A 24,633-nucleotide genomic window follows, 5' to 3' on the forward strand; every position below is an offset into this window, starting at 1 on the left:
TCTAGTCTTGACGGGATTCCTGCCTCTGAAAATTCCAGTCTATGGGATATTTTTGCCTATGGAAGCTGAGAGCTGCTGATGGTAGCCTCCAGGTTTTAGAAGCTTCTGCTATTGAATTAAGAAAATAATATCTTAAGATCCCGGGTAAATGAGTGCTACCAAACTGTCTGGACTTCAGATCTATAGTTAGACAGATTAGGCCAACTTAATCTCCCAACCATTAAAATTACCTATTTTCGTAAGCCTTTGGTCTTTGGGATGATTTTGCATTTAACCCTTTGCGCTCGAAGGTAGTATTTGTTATTTGTCCTTGGAGCTCGTATGGCCAGCTCTGCTGGCCGCCGCCATTTTGTCGGGAGTGCGGATTAATTTTTGCTGTAATGTTATCTCAGCTCGTATGTCCAGCTGTACTGGCCAATATATAATACGTCCATAGCTCGTAAGGCCAGCACCACTGGCCACTAAACATAGCAGTTATTTTCTAATATTCTATTTGTTTTATAATGAATGGTGAGTGCTGAAACCTATCGAGTAGCTTTTGAATTAAACAACCAAGCCTTCATTTCAATCGTTTTAGCGCCAAAGCTCAGTGCAGGCAGTAAGGTTATGTACGTAGTTCAGTGAACAACAATTCAGTGTGTTTGTGCTTTACTGTGTTATACAGTATTTCTTGTTAGGAACCAGATGTAATGTGTATTTTCTTTGTAAATAGTGAAAATGTTAGTAATAGTGTTTATTGTTTAGACAGTTCAGTAAAAAATTTCATTCCGTAAAAAGACTAAGACAATTGTAAAGTAGTTGTGACTGTGTATATAGTAATAAAACATATAACTGTAATGACATTTATTTTCTTACATTTGTTAACAATATTAATGTAAGATTTATATTTCCTAAATTCATGCTTATCTTATTAGAAATTTTATATAAAAGTAAATTTTAAATTAGCCTATAATTCTTCTCTAAACATTGACTGTGCAAATGAGAAAAATGGCGTGTAGTGGGCCTATACACTGAAATGATAGAAGAGATGGAAAATAGAGAAAATCTAGAAAATTTTACTAGAATACGTGTGCTAACTATTCTTGACTACACGTAGGTATGTATTTTTAAAAGTTTAATTCCGTAAAAAAATTTATAGACTAAGAAAAATGTAAATTATTGTTTATGTTTGAGTGTAACATAAATGTAAAGGCATACTTTATAACATTTTATTTACATATCTTTGTTAAAAATATACGTTTAAGAGTTAAATTTTCCAAATGTAAGTTTATCTGTGTAATAGAAATATTCATTAAAAATAAATTTTAAATTATTTTTCAATTCTTCTTTAAACATTTTAAATTACTATGCAAATAACGCGGAGGAAATTGAAAAATAATTCTGATCTGGTGAGGCAAACAACAAATATGGCCACCGAGCTGTCAATAAAAGAAGCGCGGCCAGCAGTACTGGCCATACGAGCTGCGAGGACAAACTACGGCAAAACTAACACGAGGTGTCTGCAACCTTGGTGTGGCTAGTACTGCTGGCCTTTCGAGCGCAAAGGGTTAAGTGTTTTGGACTTCCGTAGTTTCTGCCTATGTGAGTTGGATTTAGATAGCTTTCCCGCAACAAAACTAATGCAATGTTCATTTAGTGCAATCCATACCACTGGGTAGAAACCCCTTTAAAAAAATTGTTTAATTAAATGTTCATACAAATTATGTTTAACTTTACAGACACAGACATTCATGGCAGTATTACACAGAACGGTTTTCTCAGGAACATGTTCTCATGACTCTAAAACACTCTTGGATAAAGCTCTTCTCATAAAATTTACATACCAATTTTGAGTCATATTTGTGCATTATAAGTCCTATAGAGTGGTTGTATAAAAAACGTTCCCATCTCTTGAGTCAAAATGAATTAAATAAACTAAACTATCTTTGGATATTATTTATTCCAAAATAGTCTGTGTACAATTATGTGAAATTGATGGGATCTTTGATCACTTAGGACGGTTGTGGAGAAATGATCTTGTTCCTGGGGCTCCATCTTTTGTTCCAAGAAAGCTCATTAACAACGTTTTTTCCGTAGAATATCCATACCAAGTTTGTCTCATACCAATTTGTTCATAAGTTATGCAGGTAGTTTTGTAGACTATGGCCTTGACACTAGAACTTAAACCCTTGTTTCAAAAGACATCCTGGGTCAACATTTGTTGCATAGAATGTTGGCCCAGTCCATTTTGGTTAAAAGTTTATTCGACCACAAGGTGTCCAGAGTAACTGTGTAAAAAATAGTGTAGGTCCCAATAACAAACTTCATTTTACCATTTACTTATACATCGATTCAAATTTTGGTTAATATCCATGCATAACTAGAACATCCAGGATTGTTGTTTAGAAAAGGTTTTAGCTTTGTGGCTCTACCTCCTTGACCAAAGTCACTTATAAGCTTATCACTTCTCTTCCTTTGGTATATAAAGATATGTTAAGAATCGTAACCATAATCAAAGAAGAATTACTTAGGAAAATGATTAGTATACAATGCTACCATCTATACCTGAATCTAAAAAAACATAATAAAAATTGGTACGTACATTTCATTTAAACACTTTCACATTCACAATTAATTGTTAAATACGGTTTCCTATTTTGTTTTTGGCAAAATCTTGTTCCTTGCTTAGCAAACCAATAGCTTGATCTATAATTCTGTTCGTTGCTTGAAATAAGGTGCTTGTATTATTTTAGTAATATGTAAACATTTTTTACCTTATAAAATACATTACTCAGTATACACAGTTTTAATCGTATACAACACAGTATGTAAATATATACACAAACTTAACAGTAAGGTAAATATACCTGAAACTTTTTGTCACTAATTTAGATTTAATAAAAGACAGAAAAAAATTACTTACGAGTTTGGTAACAACTGAACTTTGCCCGTGATCACTATTTCTGAATCTGTTGTTAGCTTCTTTTGTAAAATTCCATACATTGGTGTACTCTGTAAACACATACACAAGGTCTCAAGTTGTTGAGCAAGAGAATTAGTAACAAAAAACTCATTAGATTTATAAGAACAACAATTTATAAAATACAGTTAATTGAAATAAATAGTACAGCCAACTTCTTGGAAGTGAATAAACCATGTTTCGGGTTTATTGTGGAATAAATAAATTTAAATTATAATAAAATTCATATAAGGTATTCAGAACATCAGAGGTGAGATAGCAACATAGGCCTTGGAACAAACAAAGTTATTACGGATTAAAAGCAGGTATCTGGTGATCCTCCTGCATTGAAGTAATTTATAATCTATTTGAGGAATATTTCCCATATTCGGACCACAATGCGCTATGGTTTAGGGTCTATGTCACCAGTAATTCCTCAACTGTCAACCCAACATCTGTAAGGAGTCAACCGGTGAAGAAGCGAGTTTACTCATGAGACAAAACCTTTCAACTAAGAAATGAACTCTCAAGGATCAACTGGAATCATACATTATGTTTTAGTGTTTTGTGTTTTAATGATGCTAACACCTATTTTAATAGGTTGTTTAGGGTATTTATGCATATATTTGATAATATTTTTCCTCTTAAGGAATTAAGTAGTATGCCCAATAATAAAACTAAAAAAGATGGTTTAATGATGTTTTAAAATATCTTACATCTTTTGAATAGTTACTTATGACAAGTACAACGTTTCTATGTCTATATGTGATAAAGATTGTTATGCCAGACATAAAAGGTCTTATCGAGCAGCCATTACTGTAATGAAGCAAAAATAAATTACAATGCTAATCTTATAGAAAACTCAAATAACAAGTGTAAAGCAGCCTGGGCCATTGTTAATGATATTAACAATACAGTTAAATATAAGTTGAACTGGGACATAAACCCTGATAGTTTTAACAATTATTTTACTGATTCCATAGCTAAAATAAGGTCAAATATAAAAAAACCTAGCTCAGTATCGGCTACTGAAATGTGCCCAACGTTTACAAACCCAGATAGTTTTAAGTGGAATTAAGTGTCAGTTTCTGATATAAGGTCTGTTACATGTCAAATGAAAAACAGACAGTAAGGATTTCTATGGCCTATCTAGCAATATGTTGAAGGAAATAGTGGATCATGTTGCAGAACCACTTAACATTAGTATTAACTAGCTGTTTCCCGCGGCTTCGCACGCGTCTCTTAAGCTTTGCCCGTATATTTCTTTGCCTTCAAATAGTGTTTGGTTATTTAATAAACGTAACTGTGTCGTAATTGCAGTTCATAATGTGCAGGCGCTTTGATAACTGTTATATCTTGCAGTACAGCCTGGTGGTGAGTTACATCAATGGGCATTGCATATAAACCTTCTACATAGAAAAATACAAATTTTCATAGTGATCGGTCCAATAGTTTCTGAGTATATAAAGGACAAACACACAAACATTCATTTTTATATATTACTATAAGTGTAAAGAAATTTAAAATAGTAATTAAATTATATATAAATATATTTTTTGTCGCATTATATATGTTTACAAAGAACAGCTGATTAAAAATTTGAAAAGACTCTTTCACTTAATAACATATGTTTGCTGCAATGCATTTCTTACGGGTATTTCTGTAACCAGTGGGGCGGAATCCTGAATCGGGAAAGGGATAAAAAGTATCCTATAACCTTCTACAGATCAAGACGAACAAATTAAAAAAAAAATTAGGCGAATCCGTCCAGCCGTTTGTGAGTGATGCTGTTACACACGAACAGTTTAATTTTTATATTATAGATTTATGCCTAGAGCAGTGTGTATTTCCGGATAGTCTGAAAATTACCAGTATTTAAAAAAGGGCCTAAAACAAGTCCCGCAAGTTTCTGTTCCATCTCGCTTATTCCAGTCTTTGGTAAAGTAATTGAAAACGTTGTCTATAAGCTGGTAAGCCTGTACTTAATATTGCATGGTTTTTTATCTGATCAACAGTTTGGCTTCAGGCAAGGTAGATCAATAATATCTGATATTGATGCTGTAGTAAGGTAGATTCTCAATGCTTTTGAATCCAAAGAGTATGCCTGGGCCACTTTTATTGACCTAAGCTCGTGCTTTTGACTGTGTTGATCATATCTTGTTGCTTGAAAAGATGGAACAGAATGACATCAGTGGATCTGCAAAACAATTTTTTAGATCTTTAGATCTTTAGTTTGTCTAAGAGGAGTCAAACTGTTTATCTTGATGGCCAGTGGTCTTCAGCTAGAGAGCTTAGATGTAGTGTTCCACAGGGGTCTATATTGGGCCCTCTTTTGTTCTTAATAGCAATAAATGATTTACCTATTAATATTCAATAGTCTAAAACTTGTATAATGTATGCTGATGACACCAATTTTCTTTCTATTGATAAAAACTTCATTGATTTACAATTAAAAGTCAATAATACTTTAGAACTAGCTTCAAATTGGTTTTCAGCTAATAACTTACTTTTAAATAATGACAAAACTAAATCAGTTCTGTATTGTCTTAGGTCGATCACAGATAATATTGAGTTTGATAATTGTGTTAAATTTTTAGGTGTGTACATTGATTGAAAGCTATCATGGGCAAAATACATTGAACAACTATCCACTAAGCTATCTCGTGTGATTTATCTATTAAAACGTCTTGTGAATTGTGTTCCTAATATTACATTGTTATTGTTTACTATGGTCTATTTCAGTCAATAATTAGCTATGGTTTGATTTTATGGGGAAATTCCAGCAACCTTACAGATATCCTTTTGATACAGAAGAAGGCTATTTGAATAATTACCAAGTCTCACTACCTGGCTAATTGTAAACCACTTTTTATTAATTAAGGTATTTTATCGTATAATGTAAGGAATGAAATCCATGAAAAATCTATAAGGCATGGTAATCGTCTTGATGTACCCTTTACAAGATTGGAAAAATTAGATCTAGCCATACTATAATGTGTATTAGACTATATAATAAGTTACCACTCTCAACCAAAGATATATTTTTTAGTCTCTTTAAATGTAAGTTACATATATGGCTGGCTGCTCATCCCTTCTATAGTATCAATGCATTTTTAAACATGCCAAATTCAGAAATAAATGTTTTGTAAGTCTGTTAAATATGTAAGATTTATCTGTTCTATTTATTGACTACGAGGTCGGTCCAAAAAGTATCCGACCGCCGACCAGTAGGCGGCCGCGGCGTAACCGACCGGCTCGAACCGGTTATTGGAGAGGAGGGGCGAGCCTACTCCTTTCCATAATAGGCATTTAATACGATCCGGTCACTCAGTGAGTCACAGCGCTCTGTTCCGTACAGTACTGCCGTGTGTGTGCGTCGCATTTCAATATGACTGAACGTGTTGAGCAGCGCATTTGCATTAAATTTTGCCAAAAATTTGGCCATTCAGCATCAGAGACGATTACTATGATATGGAAAGTTTATGGTGATGTGTCTATGGGCGATACACAAATAAAAGAGTGGTTTAGGCGGTTCAAAAATGGCCGCATATCAGTGGAGGGTGATGACCGATCTGGCAGGCCTTCAACGGCCAGAAACGCTGAAAATGTTGAACGTGTTCGTGCAGCAATTAATGAAAACCGTCGATTGACTGTCCGAGAGCTGGAAGAAGATTTAGGAATATCAAAATCGTCAGTTTGTAACATTTTACATGAAGATTTTAAAATGAACTGCGTTTCTACAAAATTTGTTCCTCGGTTGCTGACAGAAGACCAAAAGAACTGTCGACTTGAAATCGCACAGGACAATCTGGATTTGATAAAAAGTGACCCAGGGCATTCACACACGAAAGAATTAAATGGGCAATAAAATCATTCAAGCCATTTAAATCTCCTGGGGCAGATGGAGTTTTTCCAGCCCTTCTTCAAAAGGGGCTGGACATCTTATTAAATACTCTTATCATTCTGTTTAGAAGCAGATACGCCTTAGGATATGTACCAAAAACTGGAGCACAGCACTGGTGGTGTTTGTGCGGAAAAAAGACAGAGATCTGGCTCAACCCTACTCGTACAGACCCATAAGCTTAACCTCCTCCATAGTGAAAACTATGGAAAAAATAATAAATAGACACTCAAGGGATGTAATATTACCAGACCACCCACTTAGTCCCACTGAATACGCTTATATAGAAGGTAAATCAACTACCACCGCTCTCCACGGCTTAGTGGAAGCGGTGGAGAACACCTTCGATGAAACAGAAGCCCTAATCAGCGTCTTTATAGACATTGGAGCTATCGACCGAGTTGCATATCAATCCATGGAGGCTGCTATGGAACGTTTTGGAGTTCCCCCAGATGTGTAATCAAATGGATAGTAGCCCTCCTAAAAAGCAGACAAGTAAAAGCAACGTACGGAGACGAATCTGCCGCAATCACGGCCTGGAAAGGCTGCACCCAGGGGGAGTTCTGTCTCCTCTTCTGTGGGCGATGGTGGTAGATGATTCTAAGCAAAGCAGAGAAGAGGGGAACAAGGCTACTATGTTATGCGGACGACCTAGTGCTTATGGTCAAAGGAAAAAAACAAAGGCACGCAGGAACGCCTAATTCAAGAACTAAACCTCATATAAGCAACTGGTGTCATGGGGAAGGTCTACAAATCAACCCATCTAAAACAAAATATGATAACCTTTACCAGGAAAAGAAAGTTCCAGCTTACACAACCTGTCCTGGAGGGAATCAGTATAAACCAATCAAAAGAAGTGAAATACCTGGATTTAATCCTGGATGAGAAGCTTGCTTGAAACTCACATATAGAAAACAGAATATCCAAAGCAATAATGGCCCTTGGGGCTTGTACCAGACTATTTGGATTTAAATGGGAATTGAAACCCAGAATGATTTAAAACTAATGGTTACATATGCTGCCTTAGTGTGGTGGCTGAAAGTGGAACAAACAGCTGCTAAAAGGCTACAGAGTCTTTAAAGGCTAGCTTGCTTAAGCATCACGGGAGCGATGAGCTCCTGCCCAACACTAGCAATTGAATCGGTCCTGGGATACACTGCTCTGAGGCAGGAGCTGATGAGAACAGCCGCTCTAAGTGCAATGAAGCTTCTAAGAACAAAGGTAATAAATACTACCTCCTTAGTGCATGAAGATAATGTAGATATTTCCTGAGGCTGAAATTCTAACCAATGTGTCAGATGCAATGGTTAAGAAATACTCCTTTGATAATCCATATACGGTCTCTATCGTAAGTAGGGAGAAAAAAGAGGCCTACTCTACAAAAGGAGTCCTGAAGTTTTACACAGATGGTTCACGCCTTGACTCTAGGGAAAAATACGGAATATACGGACCAGGAGTTAATATGGTTGTTCCCCTGGGAAGACATGTCACGGTTTTTCAGGCAGAGGTCATGGGAGATTCATGTTCCAGAAGGCTCATACAAATGAGGACAAAAGGATTAAAATGCTTAATACTTTCTGATAGTCAGGCTGTAGACTCTGGGGAGAAGATGAGGAATCAGCAGAGCATATTTGGTTAAATTGCCCTGCCATCTTAGAAACTCGGAAAAGATTCCTGGGAGCATATCTCCTCAGCTCCAAGGATATCAAAGAACAGAAGCCCTCAAATCTGATCGGTTTTAGCAAAAGCCTCGGACTTTGAGGACACAAAATTAAAGTAAGGGAGACGCAAAGGTCCTTAGGACTAAGCGCGGAAAAAAAAAAAAAACTATTCCAGTTTTTTTACCAGACGTATTTTTCCCACCATCAGTGGTAACACCACTCATGCGTTTGAGGTTGAGCCCAAATTAGAAATTTTCACTTATTTTTGCAAAGATTTTGTCTCCGGTCACATTACTCTCCATAGAGAGAACATCAGCCAACTCTTCTGTGATTTTAATCTCTCACACCATGAATAAATAAAAGAACTTGTGCTGAGTCAGCGTCACCAGTTGATTCATCAAAAGCGATTAAGAACCATTCAAAGTCCTTGCATGCGTCTTTCAGCTGATCAAAAACGTTATTTCCAAGATCTTTTGTACGGCGCACTACCCTGTTCGCTGAAAAACTGACAGAATTGAACAGTGAATGTTTATCAGGGCAGATTTCTTTCACACTCACCAAGATGCAATCTTACTTCAATAGGCTGTCGGTAAAATGATTACCAGCTTTAGCCAGAATATGGCTGACTTTGAAACTGGTTTTACAGCAGCCTCGTTTTGGTTCTGCCTCAGGTAAAGTCGGGTTAGACTACAACGTTTCTGCTCGTAAACAAACAGTCCTTGCTAACCACTTAATATATATCGCTCAGTGGTTGATCGCTACTTGTTTATATCTAGTTTTACAGTTATTGAGTAAAGAAGTGGTAAGTGAGAAATGAGTACTGGTATGAATGAGAATGAGCTAATGGTAAAAATGCTTATAAGGAAATATAATATCAAATTTTTTTTAAGTATGTTAGCTTTCCGCGGGCTGAATGTAGCCTGCAGGCTGTAGGGTTAAAGACTACTGGATTAGAGCTTAAAATATTGTTATGAGACTAACAGATGACACTGCTGACCAGCCCAAGTTTCTTTAAAACTCTTCACATATTTAAAAATACAATAATAATCTAGAAAAACTTGAAAACTTACTTGAAGCTTAATTTTAGTAGTCCCATATGACTCCAGTGGTGTTACATGTGGACTGGGAGGATAATTAGAGGGAAGAGGGGCGGGATAGATTTGAGAGGTACGAAGATGTACTTTAGACAAAGTTACTGCTCCTGTCACTTCCACATCGGTGATGTTCAATAAAGATGTACGGTAAGTATACGAACAAAAGTGTATCCCATTCACTGCAACCTGAACACACATACACAGAATAAGGTGAATCTTAGAAAACATAATTGAAGACAGAAAACAGAATTAGATTATCAAGAAGTTAGCATTATGTGGTCAAAGTGATACTGATACCTAATTGGTTGAGCTCTAGCTCCTACAACACAATTTTATAAGAATAAAAAAGGCCCAATGGAACTGCAAAATTAGAGGTAATTATTAATAATATAATAAGTAGGTACTCATTTTCTCTCGATTTTGTTATTCAAAACTAGTATATTTTCTTTTTAAAGTGCTTCAAATTGAAAATACAAATATCTTACATAAGTATAACAAATTTATTCTTTTTTGTCTATTTTTTTGTACAACAATTTCCAAAAAACTCAGACAAAACAAGATTTAGAGGGGCAGCAAATGTTTCTACACCTAAGGGCCCAAGAAGGTTAATTCCGCCACTGAAAAAATACACACTAATTTATGTTGCAGAAAAAGTGACCCACCATAAAATTTGAGTGTGTTAGGAAGATCTCAATTATGAAGGGCTCGCCTCTCACAAAGGGAAAATTTTGCAATCCACTACCCTCCTCCATTCCCCAGCGGCCATCCAGGCGGGTGTTGCGGGCGATGTAGAGCATGTCCAGGCGGGGGTTAAGGTGGAAGGCAATGTCAGGTCTCTCATTGTGGCCAATCAGTAAGTTTACTGAAAATCTGGAATTTAATGTAATACATTTTTACACAAATACCAATAACTTACAATTCTTTACACAAATCAAGGTATTGTGTAAACCCCAAATATTCTATTAATTTATCTCATTAAATAAACAAAATAGGGGATGAAAAAAATTAAATGTTTTTCAAGAATTCAAACTTTATTTAGTATTACTTGTAAAAGTCAAACTAAATAGGGCTGAAATCTAATAAAATTACTTAAATAAAATAAATATAAACGTACAAAGTATAATACTAAAAATAACCAAGTAATGTAGTCAAACAACAATCCAATGCTCATTTAACAAAAACTGTGTAGTTGTCATTTACAACTGATTTACATATTTAGATATTCCAAATACCACTGTTTAAATATTTATAAGATATTAAATAAAGTTTAATTAACATCTTCATAAGAAAGATTGATTCCTTGTGATCATTTTGGTAAAGCTCAAATGTAAGCTTTGTTATATTTTGTTTCAAAACAATTAATTTGTGATTTCAGTATATAAGGACGTTGGGATCAAAAGAGTTAAGGAGACTGTTAAACATTTTGTTTCATAATCAATGTGTATAATAAAAGATAATAAAATTCAAATTTTAATTCAATGTTAATTTTTCAATATTTTTTCAACAATTTTACATAGCACTGCTTTTATACGTCAAAATAACTGTAACTTGTAATGACAGTGGCAATATCCGAGGCGTAATGAAAGCAAGATTGGTATGGGATAAAAAAAAAAATGTTTCATGGTATTTAATTATGAATAATTAGAACAGTACGTGAATTATTGTGCTACTTTTATTGTTTATGCTGATAGGGCTACTGTTTTAATAAAACAAATTTATTTGTGTGATAAAGGAAAATCCAGAAAACAAGTGTACTGAAACTTTCATGCCCGAAGGAAATTTTTCCTGACATGTTGGCTACACTGCCATGAAAAACCTCAACAGGAGTTTAACCCTTCTAAACGAGATAACAGATGATGCCAAGTATTTCGCACTTGGAGGAAAATTGGACTGATATTTTGAATGAAGGGGGGAGGGGAATCAGGCTACATGGCATTGTAGCTAACATGTTGAAAAAAATCCCTCAGGCCATGAGAGCCTTAGTACACTTAATTTCTGGATATACCTCTTATATAAAATAAAAAAAACGTTTAAAATTATTTCTAAGATCTGTAAAAACATTTGCTTTAAGTCTCACAGATCCCATTTAATTAAACCAAGGTCTGATAACAAGAATAAAGTTTAATTTGAAAAAAGTAAACAATATTTCAAGGAGAAATATTTCAAGTAGATAAGGCACGTTTTAAGAATTTTCAAAAAAAATTACAGACAAGATATTACAAAGGCCAAAATTGCAGCCAATAGCAAGATGATTTCAAACTCAAAAAATCGTTGTAAAGCTGCATGGAAAGTTGCAAAAAACTGAATGTAATCTGAATCCGATGTCACAGCCACCAATACCTATTAGCCCTGATATTTTAAATGATTTTTTTGTGAATGTGGCAGTAAATACAAATAATAACCTCTGCTCTGATTTTTTAGCAAACTCCCCTCAGCCACAACCAACTAGCAGTTTTCAATGGAAACTGATTGATGAAACTTTTGTTAAATTCTGTTGTAAATAAAAATGAGTAATTCCCGTTGTGAGGATATGTATGGCCTTTCAAATTATGTTTTAAAAAAATATTATTGATGTAATTGTAGTACCACTTACCTATGTAATTAATTTTAATTTTATCTCAAGGAGTTTACCCAAATTGTCCTTAAAGTATCTAAAAATTACACCTATTCATAAGAAAGGAGATGTAAAAAAATCCAGACAATTATCGTCCCATTACAATTGTACCCATTATAAGTAAAATTATTGAGTCATGTCTTGTAGCTCAACTCTATGAATATTTTGTAAATAATAATTTGCTATACACCTATCAATTTGGGTTTAGACCTAACCATTCAACTAGTGATGCAGTAGAAGCAATAGTTAAACTTTGTTCTCAATGGTTTTGAAAAATAAACTGGTAGTAGGAGCAAGTATGATTGATTTAAGTAAGGCATTTGATACGGTTTTCACATGGCTTATTGTCAAAAAAGCTAAAATATTATGGAATTTTGGACAAAGAGCTGCAATTGTTGAGTAGTTACCTTACAGATAGAAAACAAATGGTTTGTATACAAGACAAAGATTCTCAATTTTTAAATGTTTCAGCAGGGGTACCACAAGGTTCAGTACTGGGACCCTTTCTTTTTTTAATTTTTGTTAATGATTTTAGTTATAATGTTTCATCTTTTTCTGTTCTATATGCAGATGATACAAACCATTACTAACTCTGGTTTGGATATTTTAGATGTGAAAATTCAACTTAAACATTCATTAAAACAAGCAAAACAATGGGTTTCTTGCTAATGATCTGTTAATAAATGATACTAAGACTGAACAAATAATATTTACTTTAAAGAACCATTTATCGGATATAGACTATGACTTGTTCAAACTGTAAAATTGCTTGGTATTCATTTAGACAGGAAACTCTGTAGGGACGAACATGTTAATCATTCTCTGTAAAAAACTGTCCAGAGTTACTTATCTTTTAAGAAAGTTGAAGGATTCGTGAATCTGGATGTTCTTGTCATGATATACTTTGGCCTTTTTCATGCACATCTGAGCTATGGTATACGTCTTTGGGGTGGTTCTAGTTCAGCAAAAAGAGCCTTTATTTGGCAGAAGAAGGCTCTTAGAATAATAAACGGACTAGCCATGTCGGCTTCATGTAGAAACACTTTTCAACAACTTAATATTATGACTCTTGCATGTATCTACATTAGCTGTAACCTGATTTATGTTAAGAAAAACATTAGTAATTTTAATCAAGCAAATTCAATAACATGATTACAATACTAGACAAAAGAAAGATCTTGTTAAACCTAATGTTAGGCTTAATAAGTGTTTAGATAGTTTTAAGTATCAACAAATCTTGTTATACAATAAACTGCCGATGTCCATCAGGTCACTTCCTTGTAATAAATTTAGTTGTACTATTGCTAAGTGGCTTAAGAAGAAAGCATTTTATACTGCAGAAGAGTATATGAACTGTGATATGTTGGGATTTGACACCTTAATTTTGTTTATAACTTCTTGACGATGCCTATTGGGACTTGTTTACTTAAATGGAAAATAAAGTTCTTGATTCTTGAAGTTTAAACTTAATTACTTAGACAAAAACTAAGAATTAGTTAATAATTAAAATTGGAAACATTCTTGAATAATAACACTAAGAGCTTGCTTATATTACGCTTGATAATTCATTTTTATTTTGTTAATTTTTGTCTTTTAAATACTGTATTTCTTTCAGTGAATGAATATGTCGGTTTTTAAGTACTTAAGTTTACAGTTAAAAACAACATGCCAGGCTTGATACCTATCAGGTCTTACTTTCAAAGTGACTGTAGATAAAGACAATGATATGGATTAATTCACTGCTGCATGAAAAAAATATACATGACGTATAGTATGCGTCATGAGGTTAGTAGCTATTGGCCAATACCTACTTCACCACCATTACATTTCATCCCTCTGCTGGTGTTGGTTATGAGGTAAAACTGGTTTGTTTGTCATGCTGATAATCCCACCAATTGTGCAGTGTGGTATGTAATTCAATTTTTGAATAGAAAGAAAGATTTATTCATCTGAAATTTACTGGCAGCTTTTTAAAAGTTTATGGTAGAGGTGTATTGTGTGTAAATGGTGTATTGGAGAGTTGGATAAAACGGGTAAGTCTGAAAAATGACACTGAGCCTAGTACTTATAGTTCTGCAATCATGCAAGAAACCAGAGAAACACATTATTCACCACCATGAGAGCATTTTCCATTGCACTTATTTAAAGCAGTCACTATTTTATAGATTTAAATAAATTCTACTGATTTTTCTTCTTCATTTTGCTTTACCATTATAACTATTGACACTATACTCAACGAATACTTGAAGAACACCAACAATAAGAGAATACCCTGCTGCTCCTACATAGAATCCTCAATGAAAAGAAAAGAGAACTCAGCTCCACTGCAAGCTATTGAGATTGGCAATGTAACCTCAAACACAAAGCCAATGTCAGAAACAGTAGGTCTTATTGACCATGGGCACCTTAAAACTCAAGAGCATTTTTTAGAGATTCGCCAAAAAAGGAAGAGGAAACTAAAAAGCACCCAAAAGACGCTAATTTATCGAAACACAAAACTCAAATGGCCGAGTTGTATAAAAATACTGCACCAAAATGTGGATAGATTAGCTAATAAAATTGACAAAGTAAACCATTTATTAAGTGAAGAGGCTCCAGATGTAGTTGTTTTAACAGAGCATGGACTGAAAGACGATGAACTAAAAAACACAGTATTATACGGATACAAACTGATAACCAGCTTCTGCAGAAGAAACCACTTAAAAGGTGGAGTCACAATCTATGCCCAAAACGATGTTGAACCCCATACTGAGAGTACGAGTACACACTTACTCAGCACAGAACTAATATGTGAGCTCTCAATGGTCAAGATAAAGACCAAACACAAAGATGTCTGGAACCAGACTTCACCAGGCACATCCCAGAACTTTTCAAAAATAAAAAAAATGTTAAAATTCGTTATTATTCATTTCTTATTTTGTAGTGCACATAATTCTCTACATTTTAGAAAAAGATTAGTGTAGGAGTTATATTTTTGTATATTTAAAAAAATAATCATACCCATAGTAATAAATTTAGCCTTTTGTGTACTATTTATGGATTTTACAATATATTTAATTTTTCTTAAAGAGAACCTGGATCCTATTATATATTGTCTGAAACTAGATAAAATTCAGGATAAATTGGCTAATAAAATATTAGATTCTAATATTTGTTACATTCAATAAAAATTACAAAATGAAAAATTGTTTTAAAAATAAAATTAAAAAGTGACTTCAACATCACACCTATATTTATACATAAAATGGATTTTTAAGTAGTAATTTCTTAAAAAATACTATTAGATAAAGTTTAAAAATTAAACTGTCTTAAATAAATAAGCTATAAAAGTTCATCGTTAAAAATTGCTCTGGCACAATGATAAGGAAACAATATATACCACCGGTGCCACACCAAATGAAAGTCTTCTCACTACTATGTACAGGTTGCCAGCCCAAACCAAATTCCCTGGTATCACAAAGAACTGCAATTTAAACCTGTAAGAACGTGTTCAAAAATGTCTAAGTAAATTAACTGCTTATTGTAAAAATTTCTGAAAATGTAGTTTTTATGAACATAGCCTCCACATGGAGACTGTAAGGAAACCCTTCAGTCATGAGAAGAAAACAATCAACCCACATGTAGGCCCTACAGTGATAGTCTGGTGACAGACGACATCCACATAAACTTCAGTCCACAGGAAAAACATAGTTTCCTTAGATACTGGCTCGCCAAAGTGTTAATTTTCTATCAAAACAGGCAGTATCTTAATTTTTAAACTTACTATCATAAAATTAAAATTTTGAGATTCATCGTCCTTGATGTGGAAAGCCATTTTCAGCCAACACCTGTTGCACAAAAATAACTTTCTAAAGCGAGGTTTAAGTACATTAAGATTTTAATTGTGTTAAAATGTTTCGATATGGTGTGAACTGGATAACATGATGATAAATAAGACATTAGTATATTGCCATATTGTGGGACCTTATAATAAAAATAGGTAGGCTTATTCATATTTTAAGTGTTACAACATAAAATCGCCAGTACTTTCAATATGTAATGTCTTGAATGGGACAAGGAATTTTTGTACCATAAAAAAGCGTATGGCTAATCAACAGAATATCTATCTAGAAAGGAGACAGGGCTCCCTATTCAAAAATGTCCAGAATAACATGTCTTAAGACTGAGTTCTGAATAATTACCAGACCTGATGGCTTTCTCGTTGACGACACCTTGTATGATGAGGTCAGATTGTGGATGGAGGGCAAAAGTGAGTTCATGGGAAAAAGGAGTTACCTGGAAACATTGAAAATTATTGTTAAGCTACACATATTCTATCTTTAAAAATAATTAATTATCTAACTTATAATTAATGTTCCTTCTTTTGTTAGTTGCTTTCAGAAATAAGCAATAGATACTTAACATTTTAGCTGTAAGAAGATGTTTCAACAATAAATCTGATCATAATTTATGCAAAAATGTAAAACATCTGAACAAACAAGAACTTTGTTAACTAGCACATAATCATCCAAGTTTCCAAGCTTACACTATGTGACAACATTTTTATCATAATTCAAAACTTGGGATATTTCGGCTTTGATGTAGGGAGCTATCTTCAGTTAACAGGTGTTAAACTGAAATTGGGAACTTTTTGACTTAGTGTGAACTGGAAAATTTAGATGATGTAACTTTTGACGGTTGGAGCACAGTGCTGAAATCAAACCAACCATTTCTAACTGAGCACCTATGATGCCTGCAAAATTCCATGACATTTGTTGAATGGTTACTGAGTTTTCAATGGTTGACATTTAAACATTTAAGTCAGATTCCTGAAGTCACAGACCACCGATGTTTTAGAACGAATCTGAACTAACATGAATAACTGTGCTTTATGGTATTTATTGCATTATGTGTTGAAACTTGATCAGTTTCTAATTTGAAAGCAGATGATTCTAGCTCAGAAATTGAATAGGACAAGTGTTTCTAAATGAGGATAATAACATGATGATTATATTGAAATTTTAATGGTCAGAGGGATTGAATTCCTGGTTGGAAAGAAACAAATGGCTTATGAGATGTCTTCCGAATGTTATATGCTTTTAATTGAGATTTTAGTTCAGATCTTTATTGCAAAACAACAGTCAATGCAAATCTTGTGGATTAAATTTTCAACAAGTTATAATAGTGTAAATTGATAAAATGCACGATAAAAGTAAAGGAAAAGTCAACACCTTGGTTTTCTTAACAAAAGACAACAACTGGCCTTAAATTTAAATGTTAACATAACTTTAACAATAGTATTTTGGATAATCCACAATTTAATATAAATCTCAAGAAGAAATTACTTTACTTTACTATACTTTACTTATACTTTTAATTACTATACTTTATTAATTTACAAATTATATATACAAAGGTATACATACTAGTGTAAGTGAACAAATTGTTCAATAAATAAAAGGTTTAACTTTTTGAAATATCCCCTTAAAGAATTTGTGATGACAATGTATTTTTTATTTAAATAAGGTACTGTTGGGCCTAAAATTGGACCTTGAAGAACCCAGTATGTTGTACTTTTCCAACTTGAAAATATTTTGTTGTCTTGCTTGTTATTTTTTATTTGAAAAATGTTTTCAATAATTAAATTATTGTTCCTCATTTCTAGTTTATAAGTCTTAAACAGAAGAACTTTATGATCAACACATTTAAAACTCTTAGCTAACAGAGTCAACCTTGGTAATAGTATGTACTATACCTTGTTATATCAAAGGCCACAAGATAGCTGTGTTTACAAAAGATATGAGGGCAAACTTTGTTCATTTATTTGATCTAAAACCAAACTAACAATAATGTATGAGTTGAATATCTTCCAGATAGTTGATATTTGTAAAGCTTTTTAATTACTTTTTATAGGTAGTCTTTTGATGAATAATATAAAAAATGTTCATTTACTTCAAAAAAAAAAGCTATGTCGTAAAACATTAATTGCATATTTCTTTTAAAACGGACTGATTACTTTTGCAGCAGTCTCAAATAGATTTATTGCAATCTCATGCCAGTTACAAGACAGGGAATTTGTTTAAATTATTTGTAATTTTTGTTGTTTCTTGAATAGTCAAGAAGAAGGGTTCTATATTTTTATTAATATCATTTGGATTAGTGGGAATAGTACACTTCATTACTAGTATCGAAGGCGACTTGTAGCGGGAAAAGATTGTGAAATACAAAATGGTATTGCACCCTGCAAATACAACTTCTCAGACTAGTTTTGAACACAATGCAAAAAAGCACACAAAATCTTTTGATTATCTGACATTTCATAGTCTAGTTATTTATTCTTCTATAAGGAAACATAACAATATTTTATAATTCATTATGGCGTTAAATCAGTTATTTGAACATAGGACTGTCCAAACAAATAACAGAACGCACTAATTCTTTATAAAGGGAGAAAGAGATGTTTACATTGGGAAAGAATTATCGTTTAGAAAGTAATCTATGGGAGATGGAAAATCAGCTGACTTAGTTACGAGATAAACAATGACATTCGCAGATCTCAGCTGTATTGGGAACTACCCCATTACTATACAGAGAGATCAAAAAGACATTTTTATATTTAACGGTTAAACTGGATCAAAATATTACATTGTAATTGGTGTCACTAATCATACTGGATAAAACTAGAGAATGTTGTTGTTGATACATTACAAAACAAATACTTGTCTAATACATTTTGAGAACATTACATCCTAATATTATTAAATATTGTTATCATCAAAACATAAACAAGTAACTTCAAAAAAATAAAACCTCATTAGCAAAGCTTATATCTCAGCGGCTGAAAAGATTTCTCTTCTGTCTGTCGCTAGGTTATATCTAGAACAAATTGAACAGTAGACTTGATATTTTGAATGCACTTTGATTTCTATATCATAGGCTACACTAAGTTTGATGATGGTACAGAAAGTCCTCATATTTGATTTAGCCAAGCATTAAATCTGTCTTCTTAAAATAAAAATTCATTACCATCATAAATTTTTAAAAAAACTATTAAAAAAAAGTAAACATGTTATTTACTGACCAATTTGTTCATATTACACCTTAGTGTGTACCTTGGTATAACTTGCTGAATTAAGGTGAACATTTTTCCATGATAGTAGGAGGGGGAAAATGTAAGGGCATCTCATGAAAGTTTCAAGATTATTTACTCTCTGGGGATATTACAGAAAGGCTTGATCAGACATTAATTCGTCAGTGGTCTTAGAAGGGTTAAATGAACATTAAAACTAAATATAAATATTAAATAATACAACAGGTAATACATAAACTCAATAGTCAGATATTGAACCAAAGCAACTCACACAATTAGATTGAGCTACAGACAAGATTTTTCCATATTTTGCTGTCACTCAAGTAAAGAGCAAAATTCCTATTCGTTCTTTCTACCTGTTTGTCTGTTTTCCACAAAATAACCGAAGAAGGAATAGAGCTGTAGACTTGAAATGTTGCATTAAACTTTAATTCTACATTAACAAAATCAAATTTGATGAAGGTGCATATCCCTTTGGGGATTTAGCGAAAGCTAATGAAACTACCACTCTTTAGTGAAACTCAGGGGATTATTTTGGACTTGAAATTTTGATGAAACTTAATTTCCACATACGCAAGATTGAGTTTGAATATGGTGGGTGTACTTTCATGGGATGTTCATTCCACGCTTTACAAAGCCAATTACAAAATACTAAGTCTGGCATACTCCGAGTACTAATTAAGTCACTTCTGCAAAGAATCCTAGGACACTGCTATACACATCATTTGTGATTGTGAAGCAATTGTCATGACTCAGTGGAAACAGGGTTTTTCTAAAACCTGCTGAGGTGGGACATACCTCCTAGAGAGGTTTAGCCTCAAGATGACCTAGTTAAACATCAGGGTTAAGTCACAAAAGAACCTCAGCATCCTGATGACAGTGGTATTTCCTTGTCCAATTGACCCTATTGTATTGTATAGTATTAGTATATTTATTCTGATAAGTTTACAATGAATGTTATATCATTAAAATTTATTAAAAAGAGAACTGTTTCAAGTATATATCCTTGTGAGACTCCAGATTTGATTTATTACATAATTTTTGTCAGTATGTACAGAAACCGACTGAGTAAAATGTAAGTAAAAACTGATCCATTCTTTAATGCAAGTGTGTATGACCATCAAAAGCCTTATTAGTCCAAAGATAATACCACTGTATTTTATCTTTTATCAAACCACTATTTTGATAAGACACTTTAAACATTGTGTTAATAGATTTATTTGTTTTAATACGAACATAATTACTTGATAATTTAAATTTTTCTAAAAATTAAACAAAACATATTGTTACAATGTTTTGAAATACTTCACTGAATGTAAATAGGATTAAAATATACAGATAATTACTTTAATTATATTATATCCTTTCTTAAATATGGTACTTCACATACACATGAAGAATAACTCTTTAACATGAAGAAACAAAAGTGGTTAACTTAATAAAAACTAAGGAAAGTTCCTTTTTTACAAAGGTATTGGACATTTTACACTCAAATGCCAAATTCAGACAATGGGTGAAATTTTTACACGCTTCACAATATGGAAGTTATGAAATATTCTCGTTGTGGAGTGAGAATGTTATTCAGACATTGGCTGAAACGGAAAGGGTTATGGGTAAACTACAATACTCCAAGAAAAAACATTCAAAGATTGAGCAAATTGTTGATACCCACAACATGGGTAATTATTTTATACCATAATGCATTTCAAGTATTTGTAATTTTCACAAATAGTGAATAGCCTACATATACTACTATTTACTATCCTACAACAAGTACATAATAACTATGTAAAATAAAATAATTTTTGCTTCAAAGTACTTTTATTTTCAAGTAAAAAAGAATACATCTGTAAAATATAGTGAGTAACTCATAAAAAATAGCAAAATAACCACATACGAAAAAGTTCAAAATGTATACAGGTAACACTTTAAATATTTGCCCACATTGGGAAGGGAGGGAAAATTTTGGTAATTGTCCAGACTTGGCATTTAACCTTCCCACGCGGAATTTATCTTTTAATTTTGACTTATAACGCGTAATTAACTTTAAAATTTTTTTAAACATTTTACCAAGTCTAATTTATTTTTTAGTTAGTGGTGGTTATTAGGAATAAAAAATAATACAGTATCACAAAATAATCAGACCCCTATATTTTTTTAACAAATTTTCAAATTTTACAAAAAATCGTCAAGATTCGCCATTGAGTAGAACAATATAGGCCTATAACGACACAACAAATAAAGTAATAACAAAATAAAAAGATAATATCATGCTAAATACAACAGGAACATGAACAGTAAATAAGGAAGTATGGCAAAACAGCGTTAAAAACTAAAATATGCCGTGCCGGGATATATCCGTTTACCGCGTAATGGTTCGCAGCGGACTGAGGTTAAATCACGCCACGAGGGACAAAGCCACGCCCTCCCACCAATGCGACGCGCCAATATGGTTCAAACTGTAACATCTGCTTTTCGGAACAAGCATTCAACACTCCCTTGAGCTCTAGCGGATTCCACGGCAACTACAATTTATTAAATAATACAAAATAGACTTTGAAGGATATATCCGTTTGCCGCGTGGGAATGGTTAAGTGTAAAATATATAATGAGCTTTAGTTTGTTCGAGTACAGGTTGTACATTACAGTTTGAGCATATTATTTTGTAACTGTAAATTCTGTAAGTTCTTCCATTGTACTTATAACTGGATTAAATCAGGTCAGTAATATTTTTAGTCACTATTCAATCATATAAATTAAATATAAAAATCTATTCAATCAGTATCACTAGTGATACTTGTTTACATATACTTATGTATTTTTAAACAGAGATACTTTTATTAAAGCCAACTGTTCTTACTTGAAGGATTCTTAAATAGACATTTTCACTGGTGCTACTACACTTTTTACCCAACACTGCAAAAGCTTTCTTTTGCATATGTCGGAAATACTGAAACAAGGTTTAAGACTGATTTTGACCTATCATTTACACCTTAACTAGATTGGTAAGATATACCTTATACCTTCCAGACAATACAAAACAGCAATTTGTGAATACTGCAGTAAAGGTGATTTTGCTTCTTCACCTGTGCCAGCTTTGTTGTCCTTGATCTGGATCCGTCAGTCGAAAGGTTAGTTGCTCCGCTTTCATTTGTATGCTGTGATACAATTGTAGTCCTGATGAAGCCTTACCGTAAATGTAACTTTTACATTTGAACTGCATCGCTTTACTTTTTTCATATCCACTATCTTAGCTTCTATCTACAATGCATAATCAACCAGTATCAATGAGAGAAGCAAACAACAAGAAATTAAAGAGTATGACAACGCTACCAAAGGAAAAACAAGGTGATGGTCTTTCTCTGCATCTTTGTTGGGATGATCAATATAATCTTTGTCAATTCCTATTTTATCCATATGCACAACATATGCAAACCTTTTGAAGAAAAAAAACCTCTTACAAAACAACAATTTTAACTGCCATGCCCATGTCATCATGTGCCAAACAGCTGCTTCTCTACATAACGTCAGGCAGCTATAAGATGATACACATTGGCCTCTAATAGAGTTTATTGATCTACTACAAATCCACAGTAGTGCTGTTTAATTGCTACTACACTCCGATGATCAACTAAGGAACTATCACGAAAGAACATGGTGAAGTTTTACCTGGACGTTAGAAACTAAACATTAGTGTTTTCTAATTTTTTCTATTGCATTTTTGAAGTTGCTGCTGCAATTTTGCTGTTTTCAATTTTAATTGGCAGGAATTATTTGTAATAATGATCAGGATATTTGATCAATTTTAAATTTATCCAGATGTGTAGACACTGTTGTGAGTTAGGCATTCAGCAGTATGTAACTTTCCTGAGAATGATGGCTATCAGGATGTCGATTCATTTCATTTACCATAACTTGACGTGACAAATCAGGAGATTCTGGCAGCAGTTTAGTAAATGAAGATGTTGCTGGAGTTGATTATGGTGGATGAGAAACAGCTACATATATAATGCCTGTGGAGCACATCTCTGAGCCTTACCAATCTATAGAGTTAAATGTTTTAATTTCATCACTTAAAAAAAGAGACAATATTTCATTTCTTGCAACACTAATATACAGTAATAATTTATAACAATCCAATTGTCTTTACACCATAACTATTCACATAACATACTGCATAACTACCTTACTAAACTGCAGAAAAAACAAACTTGCACTACACCCCATTTACCTTTTGGTTATCCAGATAGATTTTACAGAGTGGAGAGAATCAAATTTGTTTAGCAATAAAAAAATTCTTGTGGAATTTCCACTGAAGTTTGTTTTTATGTTAACATATGTTCAACATTACGAACAATGTGTATAATATAATAACAAATTAACAATGCTGTAGAAGTTGATAATTGTGTTTGAAAGATTTAAATAATTTAATTTCAGACCGACAATGACATTGGTGCTGGAGTACATAGGAATTGATAATGGATTGTGCCAGCAGCTTGTTCTTCAATAGGAGCAACGGACATTGAACACGATTCTTAGATGAAGTCCGACACTTCATCAGTGGAATGATGGCCTTGACTTATCTGCGTGATAGCACTTCCTGGAAGCAGTGTTCCAAAGAGAAACAAAAGAGACTGGCTTGAGTTTTGTTTTAAAGACAACATCTCCTTTTATTTTTTTTGTCTATAATTATTTTTATTTAAAGAAATAGAAAATTGGCTCTTTTGTATACTCTTATATTAGTAGCCATTTGTTATTATCTGTAATTGTGTTTTTACTATATTCATGATTTATCCGGATCACTTCCAGTCACATTGAATACATATAAACAATGTAAAGTTGGCTTTTTCTGCATATACATTCAATAATAGTTTTAACAATTATGTTTTGTAAAATATAAATAAATACATACTACCAATTGGTGAGAATGGATAAACATAATGAAGACAGTCTAAAAACACCACAGTAAGATAAATCATACATAGTTGAAAAAATACTACATACATATATATATGTATGTAGTATTTTTTCAACTATGTATGATTTACACACACACACACACACACACACACACACACACACACACACACACATATATATATATATATATATATATATATATATATATATATATATATATATATATGTTAGCCTGACACTTGACAGTGACACTTCTCAAGATGAAACACTTGTCTCCTATTTATGTTTGATGGAACCTTGTTACAGTTTTCTTGCCATGAACATACATTTTTTGAGATCGTGAATATTTACTGTAAACAATTGAACAGACTGCAGATAAATTATTGCATAATTTATTTGCATATTGTATATTTTACACTCAGAATCTATAGATAAA

General features: G+C 33.0%; 1 protein-coding gene across 2 annotated transcripts in view; it reads right to left on the bottom strand.

Annotated features, from left to right (window-relative positions):
* The window catches only part of LOC124356914 (galectin-4-like), a 47,713-nt gene that overhangs the window by 17,368 nt on the left and 5,712 nt on the right, over nt 1–24,633 (bottom strand). For both annotated transcript variants that reach the window (XM_046808213.1, XM_046808212.1), the window contains 4 exons: nt 16,395–16,483; nt 10,257–10,464; nt 9,571–9,780; nt 2,903–2,991 (listed from right to left, as the gene is read on the bottom strand). In XM_046808213.1, coding sequence (XP_046664169.1) covers nt 2,903–2,991; nt 9,571–9,780; nt 10,257–10,464; nt 16,395–16,483 — 596 coding nt within the window. The remainder of the gene's footprint in view (nt 1–2,902; nt 2,992–9,570; nt 9,781–10,256; nt 10,465–16,394; nt 16,484–24,633) is intronic.

Source organism: Homalodisca vitripennis, chromosome 3, assembly GCF_021130785.1.
Source record: "Homalodisca vitripennis isolate AUS2020 chromosome 3, UT_GWSS_2.1, whole genome shotgun sequence".
Taxonomy (NCBI): domain Eukaryota; kingdom Metazoa; phylum Arthropoda; class Insecta; order Hemiptera; family Cicadellidae; genus Homalodisca; species Homalodisca vitripennis.